Below are 12,331 nucleotides of genomic sequence, written 5' to 3' on the forward strand. Positions count from 1 at the left end.
GGGTAAAATCCAAACTTTCCTAGGTTTTGCCATATTTTAGTATATATTTGTTCTTAGCAGAGTGAGTGGAGATGATGGTTTGTGCCACTCCGCTCAGGGGCATTTGGAAATGTGAAGTAAATGTTTGTTTGTCACAATGACTGGGGAATGTTCCTGGCATTCAGCAGATAGGATCCAGATCGGTGAGTGTTCTGAAGTATACAGGACAGCTCTGCACAAGCCATGTCTCCTGTCCAGAATGTCTTTAGTGATCTTATGGAAAAATATTGGGCCTGATTGTGCTCTTTTTCTGCCATTTTCCTTGTTGTATGGTATATATTTATTGGTAACACTGCCCTGTCGGAGGAATGGGTTGTGGCAGGAAGAACGTGGGGTTTAGAGTCCAGTATCTGTGTTTGAATCTTGATATTTAACCAGCTCTGTTTTATCCCTGAACAATTTATCTGATCTCTCTATACCTCAGTTCCCTGATCTAGAAAGTGGAGATCACTATGAGTCATCTCTACGAGTATCTATGAGTAAGGGTTTGTATTAACAATTAAGATCATGAGTATTCATTGTTTAAGCAATAGGCACAGAAGTACTTTATAAGTGATTTTTACTACATTATGAATGCGTGCTCCTGAATTTATTTATTTGTTCAATTGAACCCATTTTCTCAGATTAGGAAATACTATCTTACTTAAATCTTGTCTTTACTTTTTTGTAGAGAAAAAAGAGGTACCTTATGTGGCCACTTAGGTTACTAGGACATGAAGTATAAGGATTAAGAAAATTTTGTTTCTAAGTGTCTCTCATTCTAATTTGTCTTGTTCTAATTTATCTCCCCTTGATGTTTTTGCTCCTCTCTATTGTAACCTTACTAGTTCACATGGATGCAGTGGAGCCAACCACACCAGCATCACAAGCCCCCAAATCACCCAGCTCTGAGTGGTTGGTCAGGACCTCTGCAGCAGAGAAAGCCACAGATGCAACTACTGCTACATTTTTTAAAATGCCACAAGAAAAGAGCCCTGGATACAGCTAGAGAGCAAGACTTCACCCTCCAGGAGCTGACTGGGTGTTGCTGAAGCAAATGTTGGACTTTGTGTTAGATAGTCTTGCATATCTTAATCGACATTCCCAGTCCTTTCACCACCAGAACCAACTCCTCTTTCAGACACAGCAGTGGACTCTTTCTCTCAGAAGATCATGTTGTGGGAGTCTTTTTTTTTTTTTTTAATAGTAAAATATTGAGGCAGCAATTTTTTACAAAAAGGTCATCCTCTGCTCTATTTGTTACCTTGTTATTGCTGTCTCAACATTTACTACAGCTCCATTTACAGAGCTGTTGCTTTTTTGCAGTTGTCTTTGTTCTTGAAAAACCAGTAACTGCTTCTGCATACGTTTTGTGTAGAGCTTTTAATATCATTTGAGGAAGTTCCAAATTTGTAGCCAGTTCCAAACAAATTTAAATACTGAGTTGAGGCCTGTATGGAATTGTTTGCAGGAGATAAGGCTTGCCTTTGAGCCTACTCTTGATTCACGCAGAGTGCCAATAAGATAAATCAACGAGGTTCTCATTTTGGAGCCTCAAAAGAGACACCAGCAACTGGGCCTTGAGAACTTCCATTTTTTTGCAGATTGTCTGCAGAAACTCAGACAGCTCATCATCAGCAGCAGCTGTATTGTATTTTACCTCATCTTCAGAGTTTATGTTCTACTGAAAGAGGACGTGTGTATACATGCACACGCACACACACAGCTTGGTGTAATGGTGAAGATGGTTTAGGTGTACAGCAAATTTAAAATAGTCAGTGAATTGTGTCTTACTACTTCATGTCCCAGTGTAAGCCTTTATGTCCTAAGCAGAACTTTATTGTTAGTATTATAGGTTAATAACCTGCAGCAGAAATTCATACTCTATTATAATAATGGCTTCTTGGGGCCATGCTTTGGGGAGGTAAAATGTCTTTTTGACATGCCTTTATATTTGGCGTGTTTATGATGGCTCAGCTGCATGTGGAGTTATATATACAGTCGTGCCTGAAGTTGGATGCTACTTTGTCAAAATGAGAAATAAGTGATGGCCTGGAGCTGCTGGAGAGAAGCCACGCTTTCTAAAAAGTATTATCAAGAGTGTCTGTCATTCCTTCAGGGGCCTGGCTGACAGAAGGGCTTTTTTTTAATACCAATGAGTGCATTTACTCTGAAACACACAGAAGCTCTTGGTGAATTGCTCCCTGCTCTGGTCACATTGTAGAGGGACTCCCACTCATGCAGCTGCTTATTTTCTGTCTTAAATAGGTGCTGGATGGGGCAGCACCTCCTTCCCCCAAAGTGCGATTGCCCCTGTTTCCCATACAAAGTGTAATGATGGGTTGCTTTATCATACTCCCTTTTACAATTATAGTCCTTATCAATGGAAACTCCAGATTTCTTTATCAATGAAGTGGGGAGGTGGGTGGGCATGAATCTAATTGGAAAAGGGGGTTTGAAGCTAAGTTTACATGGCACTTTAAGACTGAGAACATGTCAATTGTTCATAATCAGGAATATGGTAGAGGGAGAGCAGGTGGAGACGGGACGGGAAAGTGCTGAAACCGGCCCAGCATGCCTCTGAGTCGCCCTTGGTTCTCATGCAGCAGTGTGTGTGCTCACAGGGGTGTTCCACCCTTGGTTCTCATGTCATGCAGCAGTGTGGGAGAGTGCTGAAGCCGGCCCAGCATGCCTCTGAGTTGCCTCTGGTTCTCATGCAGCAGTATGTGTGCTTAACAGGAGTGGAGATGATGGGATGGGAGAATGCTGAAACTGGCCCAGCAGACCTCTGAGTCACCCGTGGCTCTCTTGCAGCAGTGTGTGTGCTTACAGGGATTTCCCAGGCTGCACTTCCCTTCCCTGTGGGCTGCACCCACAGAAGTATAGAAAATATGTCTGTTGAATATAAATTGGTACCACTGAATTGTTTTAGTGATGAGGTTAGATTTTGTTGTCATGTGCATTGTCACCATAGTGACCCGTGGCATATATTTTTAACATACTTGGTTGGGTTTGAGAGAAATCTGTGGACATAATTTTTTGTTTGTGTCAAGCTGTATGACTCATGCAGTGATTGGTCCCATGATCATGGCCTATTAGTGAAAACCTCCAAAGGTCAGGTGGCCAAGGTGTTCCCACATTTTTTCTATATAACTTGTTGCCTGATAGTCCACTTTTCTACCTATCATTAAAAATAATTTTTATATACAACATTATTTACATTTCAAACATCTCTACAAAGTCATGCCATTTTAAGGAGACGAAAACAGTCACAGAATTGAGTGACTTGCTCGAAATCACAGAACTAAGCCAGGACTAGAATCCCAGACTTTCAGATTTTCTCTGCCCTGGGTTATAATCTCTTGTTTTTCAGTGATAGACCTGAGTCAGTCTGAGATGCTTATTTATGAAACAGTATACCGTGAATATTTATTATCTTCTTGGGCATGCTTTTCTACCCATTTTGAATACTTTCAACAGGGATTACCCAAGAATGCAACATCTACCTGTAATAAATGGGGAGAAAGTTAGTTGCCTGAGAGAATAGAATATTAAGCACACAAATACTTTCCAACACAGGGTTGTAAATTGTGCTCCTCATTTTAAGGTGCTGTATGTGCATGTTTAAGGATTATTAATCAATGTATTCTGCTTGCTTTCTGTATTAACCCGTTTCAGAGGATAGCCTTAGAAATGAGTGTATTTTGAATCTTAAAACTTAGTTTCTTTATATGCGGCACAGTGTATAATGTCATAAATTAAGAAAAATCTATTATCTTTCAAAGAAATTACCTAGTTTCAAAAATCAGGTTTTGTAATCAGTGTTGAAAAACTCTGAAACACGACTTACTTTGAGGATGATCCTTGAGCTCATGTATTTGACCTGCTCAAAAGTAATAACTAAAGCTGAGTTAAACAGTTTTTATTTATTTCAGGGTTCTGATTTTTCCCAGCTGGCTACACAGATGGCCTATCTGAATCCTAATTTTGTGTGTTTTCCACGATGGGCAGAAGTCAAAACATTATCTGCTTCTGTGAGGATCATTAATAAAAAGTTGGTTTTAATTACGAGTTTAAGGGAATTTTAGTTTTTTTTCAGATGCAGTATTTGAAAGGAACAAAACTCTCGTGTTGCCTTTTGTTGTTGTTGTTGTTGTTTCCTAGAGACAGGTTCTTGATCTGTCACTCAGGCTAGAGTGCAGTGATGTGTTCATAGCTCACTGTAACCTTGACCTCATAAGCTCAAGCCATCCTCCTGCCTCAGCCTCCTGAGTTGTGAGAACTACAGAAGTGTGCCACCACGCCTGGCTATTTTTTAAAGTTTTTGTAGAGATGGGGTCTTGCTCTGTTGCCTATGCTGGTCTTGAACTTCTAACCTCAAGCAATCTTCCTGCCTCGGCCTTCCTAAGTGTTGTAGTAATAGGTGTGAGCCACCATGCCCAGCCTTGTGTTGCCTCTTGGTAAGAACTAATAAAAGGAAATTAGTAGCTTGTTTACCTGGTACCGGATTTGGAGGGGGCTGGGTATAGTTTTTACTGAGTGGTATGTGATTGGAAAATAGGCCACATTAGCCTTGAGTTGTTTAGAAATCAAATGAGATTCGAAATTTTAGAGGACATTGCTGGGCTATGAAATAGGCTACTAACAAGGCTATTTTTGTAGCAAAATGGCCAAAAGCTGAAATAAATCTTCTTAGTCTGTGATGCTTGTAGAGCATCCTTTGTTAAGTAAAGCACAACACCTAGGACAAGTAACTAAACTAGTTATGACTTCCAAATAGATTGATAGAGCCTTGCATTTTGGAGTTAGAGACACTGTAGCTGTATCTATATACCTGTAATATAGCCTGGAAAGTTCTGTTGCTGCAGAGTTATCATTAAAGTCACTTGGAATTGAAGAAGATACGGAGTGTTGAGACAAAGGAACTAGGCTGGCACAGTCATTGCTGATGCGATGGGTTCTCCACTTTGGCTCCAGGCGTAGGCTCCTTGTGGTGATGCATGATTCATTTCCAGTCTTTGTTTCATTTTGGCTTCATTACTGTGGTTCTGAGCCACACAGGTTTCTCCCCCTGGGGAGAAGACTGTAAAAACCTCAGCATTAGCAGCTGTGTTCAGTGCCCTGTATGTCTTGTGAAGCTTATCTGAGCTGGACTGAGAGCAGAGTGGCTCACTCTCGCAGCTGTGGATGCAGTCTAGTTGGAGGCATGGCTTGGAGGACGTCATGGTTCATGCGATGGTTGGAGGGATGGTAAAAGCAGTTAGCTCTTGTCAGCTGCTTCCCTCTGCTAGTGCTTGAGCTGCCAATTTTATTTGTCAGTGTTTCCTTATCTCCCACTCCTGTTGTGAAAGGTCACAGAGTTACTGTCACTGGCAACAATTTCTCCCCTTAGAAGAAGTCTGGTACAGAGGGAAAGGGTGAGGAAAATGGTGAATTCCATCACTCAGAACTAAATGCAAGTGGCACAGAGATGCTTTCTCCTGTGTTAATGTCTCCAAAAGATGAACATCAAATGCCCAGAAACAGCAACATCAAAAAGAAGGAAGATGAGAAGTATTGTTGAAGAGTATGGACTATAGGGTTTTTAACAAGTCCAGCAAGACAAACTTATGGCTGAAAGAAGACATTTTTCTATCACTGCAAGTAGACATCATAAATGCTTGGTAAAATTGCCAGATTTAGGAAATAAAAAATTTTTCAAGTACAGTATTGAAGAATGGGGGCACATCCTGAAGACATTCAGCAAAGAAGCAATCTTGGCAAGGTGGAGAAGTGGGAAGCAACGTGGAGAGAAAGGGAGCTGCCCAGCAGGAATTCTCAGCGTGTGGTCCCTAGGCCAACAACACCAGCACACCTTGCCCACACCAGACCTGCTGAATCAGAAACTGCCAGCGCAAGGCCCAGCAGTCTTTCAGTAAGCCCTCCAGGGGGCTCTGGTGCATGCTCAAGTTTGAGAACCATAGACTTTGACACAGTTAAAAAGATGTTTTAATGGACTGGTCTCCTTCTAAGCTCTGAGATGCTCTCATATTCCCTCCATAAGTAAGGAGATTTTTTTTTTGTATAATTCTTTGCAGAAACTGTTAATGTCTTTATTTCTCATATTTTTTTCCCTTGCAAGCTCCTGAAAGATCTTTTTGAAAAATTGACAAAGGATGCTACTATCAAAGGCTATGTTTAGATGGATGGAAATAACCTTGAAAATGGATAAAGCCTGGGTGTGGTGACTCACGCCCATAATCCCAACACTTTGGGAGGCCAGGGCAGGAGGATTGCTTTATCGCAGGATGTGAAGACCAGCCTATGCAGCATAGTGAGACCTTGTCTCTACAAAAACTTTTAAAAATTAGCTGGCTGTGGTGGTGCATGCCTGTGGTCCCAGCTGCTTGGGAGGCAGAGGCAAGAGGATCACTCGGGCCCAGGAGGTTGAGGGTGCCGTGAGCCATGATCTGGCCACTGCACTCCAGCCAGGGTGACAGAGCGAGATCCTGTATCAAAAAATGAATAATCAAATAAAAATGGATAAAAATGTAACAATGAGTTGTTAGTCTATGAATGATAGTCATTTTTCACAATTGGCAGTAAAAATGTGATTTGTGTAAGGTATGAGTTTACCACATTTGTTCATAAGATCTTAGTTTCAAGGGAAAGTATCATGTATTTTCCAGCATGATAATGATGAATCATTTAAAGTATGGCTCATAAAAATGAAAAAAAAAATATTGGAAGAAAAAACCACCTTGGGTACATAGGTGTGTAATAAATAGCTGTTGAGTTATTGATAATCTCTTGCTAGAATTGAATCTCAGTACTTCAGAGCATGTAAAAATCAATTTTCTGTGATCCCACTTAATCACACCGTGTTGTCTTTTTTTAGATTTCAGCTAGCGATTCTGCAGGGGTTGGAGACCAATAGCAATCTCATGCTTTGTTGTTGTTGTTATTGTCCGACTCGTGGATTCAGCATTTCAGAATATGGTACTCTAATCTTAAGGCTTTGAAAAAAAAAACCGTGGCCATTTTTTCTTTATATTTTACTTGTGTTAATTGGGCTGGGTCCTAACTGGTTGCCAGAGCCCAGAAATCCAGGTTCTGTCTTTTCAGGGAATATGCATAGCTAAAGAGTTCATTGTGTTTGCAAAGGTACACTAGGAGTTCTCATTTCCTCAGATGCTTATGTGTGTAGGCTGTTAAGCTCTCATTTCAATTTTTGCAGTCTTTTAAAACACCACACAATTTTTCTTTTCCATCTTAAAGACCGGTTAAAACTACCTCTGGCCACAAATGTTAGTGTTACTAGATATTATCAAGGTGTGAGACTAAAAAGTTAGAAGGCTTTAAGATGTAAATTATATAAGTTAATGTTTTCTTTCTCAGAAAGTTCTGACCCTTGCTGACCCCTCATTCAAATGTTTTTAATTGAAAGGGGTAAGAAAATATCAGAGAACTTAAAGATGGCCTTCATGACTTTGACTCAAAATCAACACATTTCATTATGTATAGGTCCTACACCTTGCTTCCTCAAGCGGGCCATGAAAAAAAAATCTCATGACCATGCAAACTGATGCCACCCCAAAACCATGGTAACGATTTGAATTGCTCTCAATATTGATCTCAAACTCCCTCCTGTTGTCAGCAGCTACTGCAAACTGGCTATTATAAACCCTTTCTACCCCCACCTTCTCTCAATCTCAGCAGTTAATCTCAGCCCTCCCCCACCACGTAACAGCCTCAGGCAGAACTTCCCGCTTAGACACCCTCACACACACCCTTCCTTACCTTCTTGCCCGTGCCTGTCCTGCCCAAGACGAATCCCTTTTCCTGTGCCCTAAGCCCTCTCCCTTGATAAATGACTTGATCTAGATACAGCCTCACACTCCTGGCACATACAGCTTTGCATTTAAACATGTTCAGATACTCCTGCTTCAAACAAAAATACCTTTCCTCAACCCTTTGAAAGCCTAACTACCACTAAAGTATACTGCCCTTATCTGCACTCTGTCCATTCTGCAGTCCACTGAGGCAGTAGTTTTTAACCCTGGCTGCATGTTAGCATCACCTGGGAAGCTTTAAAACGTCCTAATTCTGGACTGGACCACAGACCCATTAAGTCAGCATGGGGAGGTGGGACGGGTTTCAGTCTTTAAAAAGAAGTGTAGCTGAGGCTGAGAACCACCGCTCTAAAACCTGGCTGCTACCCTTGCTACCATGAAAACTGGTCTTGCTGGATTCACCAGTGACTTCTACTGTCAAAATGTAGCCCATAGGTTGATTTTTATGATACTGATGCTATATAACCACTTCCTTCTTTGGAACGCTCCCTTTCCTGACCCTGCTTTCCTGATTTTTCTCCCACTTCTTTGCTCTTTCTCAGTTTCTCTGGGTTGTTTGGTAGGTCAGTCTAGCACAGACTGGATGCCGGTCTCTGCCACCACCTTCGTTACTTAAATGAACACCTGTGTGCCAGTGAGTTCCTTTGCCATACCACCTTAATGCACCAACTTAAAAGCACAGATTAGAGGGGAGCGTTCACATTCACTAATCACTGCAGGCTTCTAGGAAAGCATACTAAAGGACTCTGGTCCTTCTCTTACCTCCCTTGTTCCTCCTCCAAGCCCAGTGAAGTAGGAGGAATTGCTGATTAGATTAGTGAGATTCTAAGGTGGATCACTCCTGTTTACTTATGAGTTGCTGTTTGTGAAAAGATGACCTGGACTGTGCTCCCTCTTCTGCTTTCTCCTCTTCGGCGTCTTGGCCTGGTGAGGGGGCCTGTGCCCAAAAGAGGCTCCTCCACCTAATGCTGTCTTCAATCTGTGGCTTTCTGCTGCTGGTTAAGACTTTTAATTGGGCTGCCTCATCCCTTTTTGACCTTGAGCTTCATGTTGATCTTTATCAAGGAACTTTTTATTGGGGCATCACCACTAGCCCTATGAATACAGTGAAATTTGATTTCCCAGTCTACTGTTACCATTGCATGCTGCCACTGGAACTGGATATATGGGTTCCACTTTCATCAGAAGTGATGCTGTGTGTTCCTGATGTCTTTGACTCGCTAGTTTCTGATTCAAAATATGGGGTAGGTGGATCTGATTAGTAGTCATATGCCTGTGTCCTGGCTAGGAAGTCAGAATGAGGTTATCTGGAAAGTTGAGCTTCCTCACATGTGGGAAGGTACTTCAGATGCTGGACAGCCAATAAGAATAACAAAGGTCCACCAGAGCCATTGCCCCATTCAACAAACATTTACTGAACACTGATTAAGCCAAGTGCTCCTCAGGGACCTCTTAGGGAAGAGGATAACTGCCCTAAAGCAGGATACCCCTGGGCCCCTTAGATATACTATCCTTGAGACTATTAGGCCCCTGTCCAGAATACCTAATAATAATAATGGCAAATATGTACTTAGTGGTCTGCCATTTGGAAACAACATCTCACTTATTCAGCAACTCTAAGGGTAGGTACTTTTGTCTCCATTTTAAAACAATGAAATACAGTTATAGACAAACTTGCTCAAGTCACATATCTATTAAGCATCAGTGAAGGTTCAGATTCAAGTCTGTTTGATGTTAAAGAGTGTCTGTTCCCAACCAATACCTCTGCTGCCTCTTTTGACAAACTGAACTGTCAGAGGGCATGTACGTATGCATAAGCTGTGGGCCACTGGGCCCTGGGCCAGTGTCTGATGAGACCTCTATTGACTTGTTTCTCTTGGGCTGTTTCTCTACCAGGCCACTGAATGGGCTCATCCCTTCTCTGTGCGTACATCATTGAATGGAGATAGCTGGTTTCTGTGACATCCTCTTATAACAACCTAGTTTTGTTCTTGAGAGTGACCAGAGCGAGAGAAAAGTCAATTAAATCTTGCAGATCTTGCAAACCTATGGCAATAAAAAGGTATTGTCCTTTGTGTACCAAGGCACAACTGATTCCTAAGTGAGGAAGATACGTGTTATGAGATCGTAATGTTAGTGATAGACTTTTCAACACCTTGGTAAACATTTCTTTGACTGTTAGCAAAAGCTGCCTTAACAGTCTTGGCTTTTAGAAATGTCCCTTTATTCAGTAGATGTGTATAGAACACATTTTATGCCAAGCACTCTGCTAGGAGCTGGGTATACAGAGAAGGAAGGCATTCCTGCTGTCATGATGTTCATGGTCTTCTGAGGAAGAGACAAGAAAAGCAAGTATTAGAATGACAGGGTATTTTGGCAGCAAGGAAGAGGGCACTTTTAACTCAAACTGCGCAGTGGAAGAGTTAAAAAAAAAAAACACGGAATGAAATCCTGAAGGATGAGCAGGAGTTAAGAAGAGTGGATCAAGCCCTCCAAGGGTAAGAGCATGGTTTGTTCAGAGCACTGCAAGTGTTTTCCTATGGCCCACATGTAAAGCTTGTAGAGGAACAGAGAGAGGAAGGCAGGAGACAGGAAGTGAAGGGTCCTGTGTATACTGGCTTACTTGTTGAGTTGGAGAACTATTGCAGTATTCCTCTGCTAAGCTCAGGGTGTATTCATGGAAACCCTACTGCAACTGGCCCATTGTGCATACAAAGCTGGAACTGAGATGTGAACAGGTTTGCATTGCCTTGGTCACCTTCCGTTGGAAATATAGCTAGGCCCACTTATTGGTAGGAGCTACTGACATGTTAAAACTAGGTTAAACTGAATTGGAAGTAATGCTTTATTTGGAATCATGGCTGACTGATTCCATTACATGTTCTAGCATGATACCAGTCTGAGGTTATTCCCCTTGAACCACCGACTTAGTAGAGTTTAATGCACAATGTGATGATCTTAGTTCCTTGTACTGTTCTTCAGCGATGAAGTTGTTCAACTGCCAGTTAAGTTTTTTGGGCTTTGTTTCTCAGTAGTGACGGTAAATTTGTGTTGATCTGTTTACCCCTTTTGGACTGAACACCTTAGCAATCTTTGATATTTTAAGCTTACAGAAAGTGTCCATGGGATAAAACCAATCTACTGGCTCACACTAAGTTCTGATCCCATGATTTTGGTCTCATTAATACCGTGCTATAAATAAAGTTAGCTAAACCTTTTGAAACTGCATAAAAGTGAAATAATTGTGAGTTTTGGGCCAACATTTTTCCTGAACAGCTTCTGACTGACCAGCATTTTAAATTAGGTGATATAGTCTAGCTTTTGTACATAGAAATAAGAAAGTGACTTTTATGTTCCATTATTAAAATAGTATAGGGAGGAGAGGTAAATATACTAATTTTTCATTGCTCATACTAGAGAAGGTATATTGACTAATGAAATAGAGGATTATGGGGATCATATGAAAATATGATTAAAGAGATTATCACTAGAAGAAAAATTCAGACTGCTAATTATGAGAAAAAACATGTATACACAACCAAACAAATCACAAAAATGAAAGATTTCTAAAACAATAGAATAGGAACAAATGTACCTGTCATATTAATAAAAGTAAACTTAGCCATAGATAAAAGGCAAAAATGGCAGCAAACACTAATTTCATGTTATAAGATTCAGAAAGGTTGAGCAAAAGTAAACCAAGCAAACACAAATAAGAAAATGAGTTGTAGTCTGCATATCAGGCAAGGTTGAACTTAGGGAAAAAGAATTGAAAGAAAAATAGGCCGGGCGTGGTGGCTCACGCCTGTAATCCCAGCACTTTGGGAGGCCGAGGTGGGCGGATCACAAGGTCAGGAGATCGAGACCATGGTGAAACCCCGTCTCTACTAAAAATAGAAAAAATTAGCCGGGCGCAGGGGCGGGCGCCTGTAGTCCCAGCTACTCGGGAGGCTGAGGCAGGAGAATGACGTGAACCCGGGAGGCGGAGCTTGCAGTGAGCCGAGATTGCGCCACTGCACTCCAGCCTGGGCGACAGAGCGAGACTCCGTCTCAAAAAAAAAAAAAAAAAAAAAGAAAAAGAAAAACACTACATAATGCTAAAGGGTGTGACTCACAAGATATAATGTTTCTCAATATCTGTACCAAATAATGGAAAACCATTTATGTATTGGAAGCCATGGGAGACACAGGAAGAAACTGAAATACAGTGTTAGTCAGATATTTTAATTCAGTTCTGTCAGTTCATGACAAATCAATGGATAAAACCTAGGACATAGGATGATTTAAATAAGATACATAAGATCTAGTTGATACATACTAGACTTTACCCTAAAAATGGTAACTGCACTTTAAAGTACCCATAAAACATTTCCCCATTTGACTGTGTATTAGAGCATACAGAAAACATAAGTTTCAGAACAGAGAAAAGGAACAACAGATGGCATTTGCTGATAAAAATGTAATAAACTTAGAATTTGAGG

At 41.1% G+C, this 12,331-nt stretch overlaps 1 protein-coding gene across 13 annotated transcripts in view; it reads left to right on the forward strand.

The window, feature by feature from the left end:
• Nucleotides 1–12,331, forward strand: part of GPATCH2L (G-patch domain containing 2 like) — a 75,306-nt gene that overhangs the window by 50,000 nt on the left and 12,975 nt on the right. For 8 of the 13 annotated variants that reach the window (XR_012416013.1, XM_073997920.1, XM_073997919.1 and 5 more), the window contains one exon: nt 867–6,547. The exons of 3 other annotated variants lie outside the window; for them this stretch is intronic. Coding sequence is in view for 7 of the 10 variants with exons in the window: in XM_015454020.4 (XP_015309506.2) it covers nt 867–1,070 (204 nt within the window). In the remaining 3 variants the exon portion in view is untranslated. Of the gene's footprint in view, nt 1–866; nt 6,548–12,331 lie in introns of those variants that run through there. 2 more of the 13 variants (XR_012416014.1, XR_012416016.1) reach the window with 2 other exon arrangements.

Source organism: Macaca fascicularis, chromosome 7 (assembly GCF_037993035.2).
Source record: "Macaca fascicularis isolate 582-1 chromosome 7, T2T-MFA8v1.1".
In the NCBI taxonomy this organism is placed as follows: domain Eukaryota; kingdom Metazoa; phylum Chordata; class Mammalia; order Primates; family Cercopithecidae; genus Macaca; species Macaca fascicularis.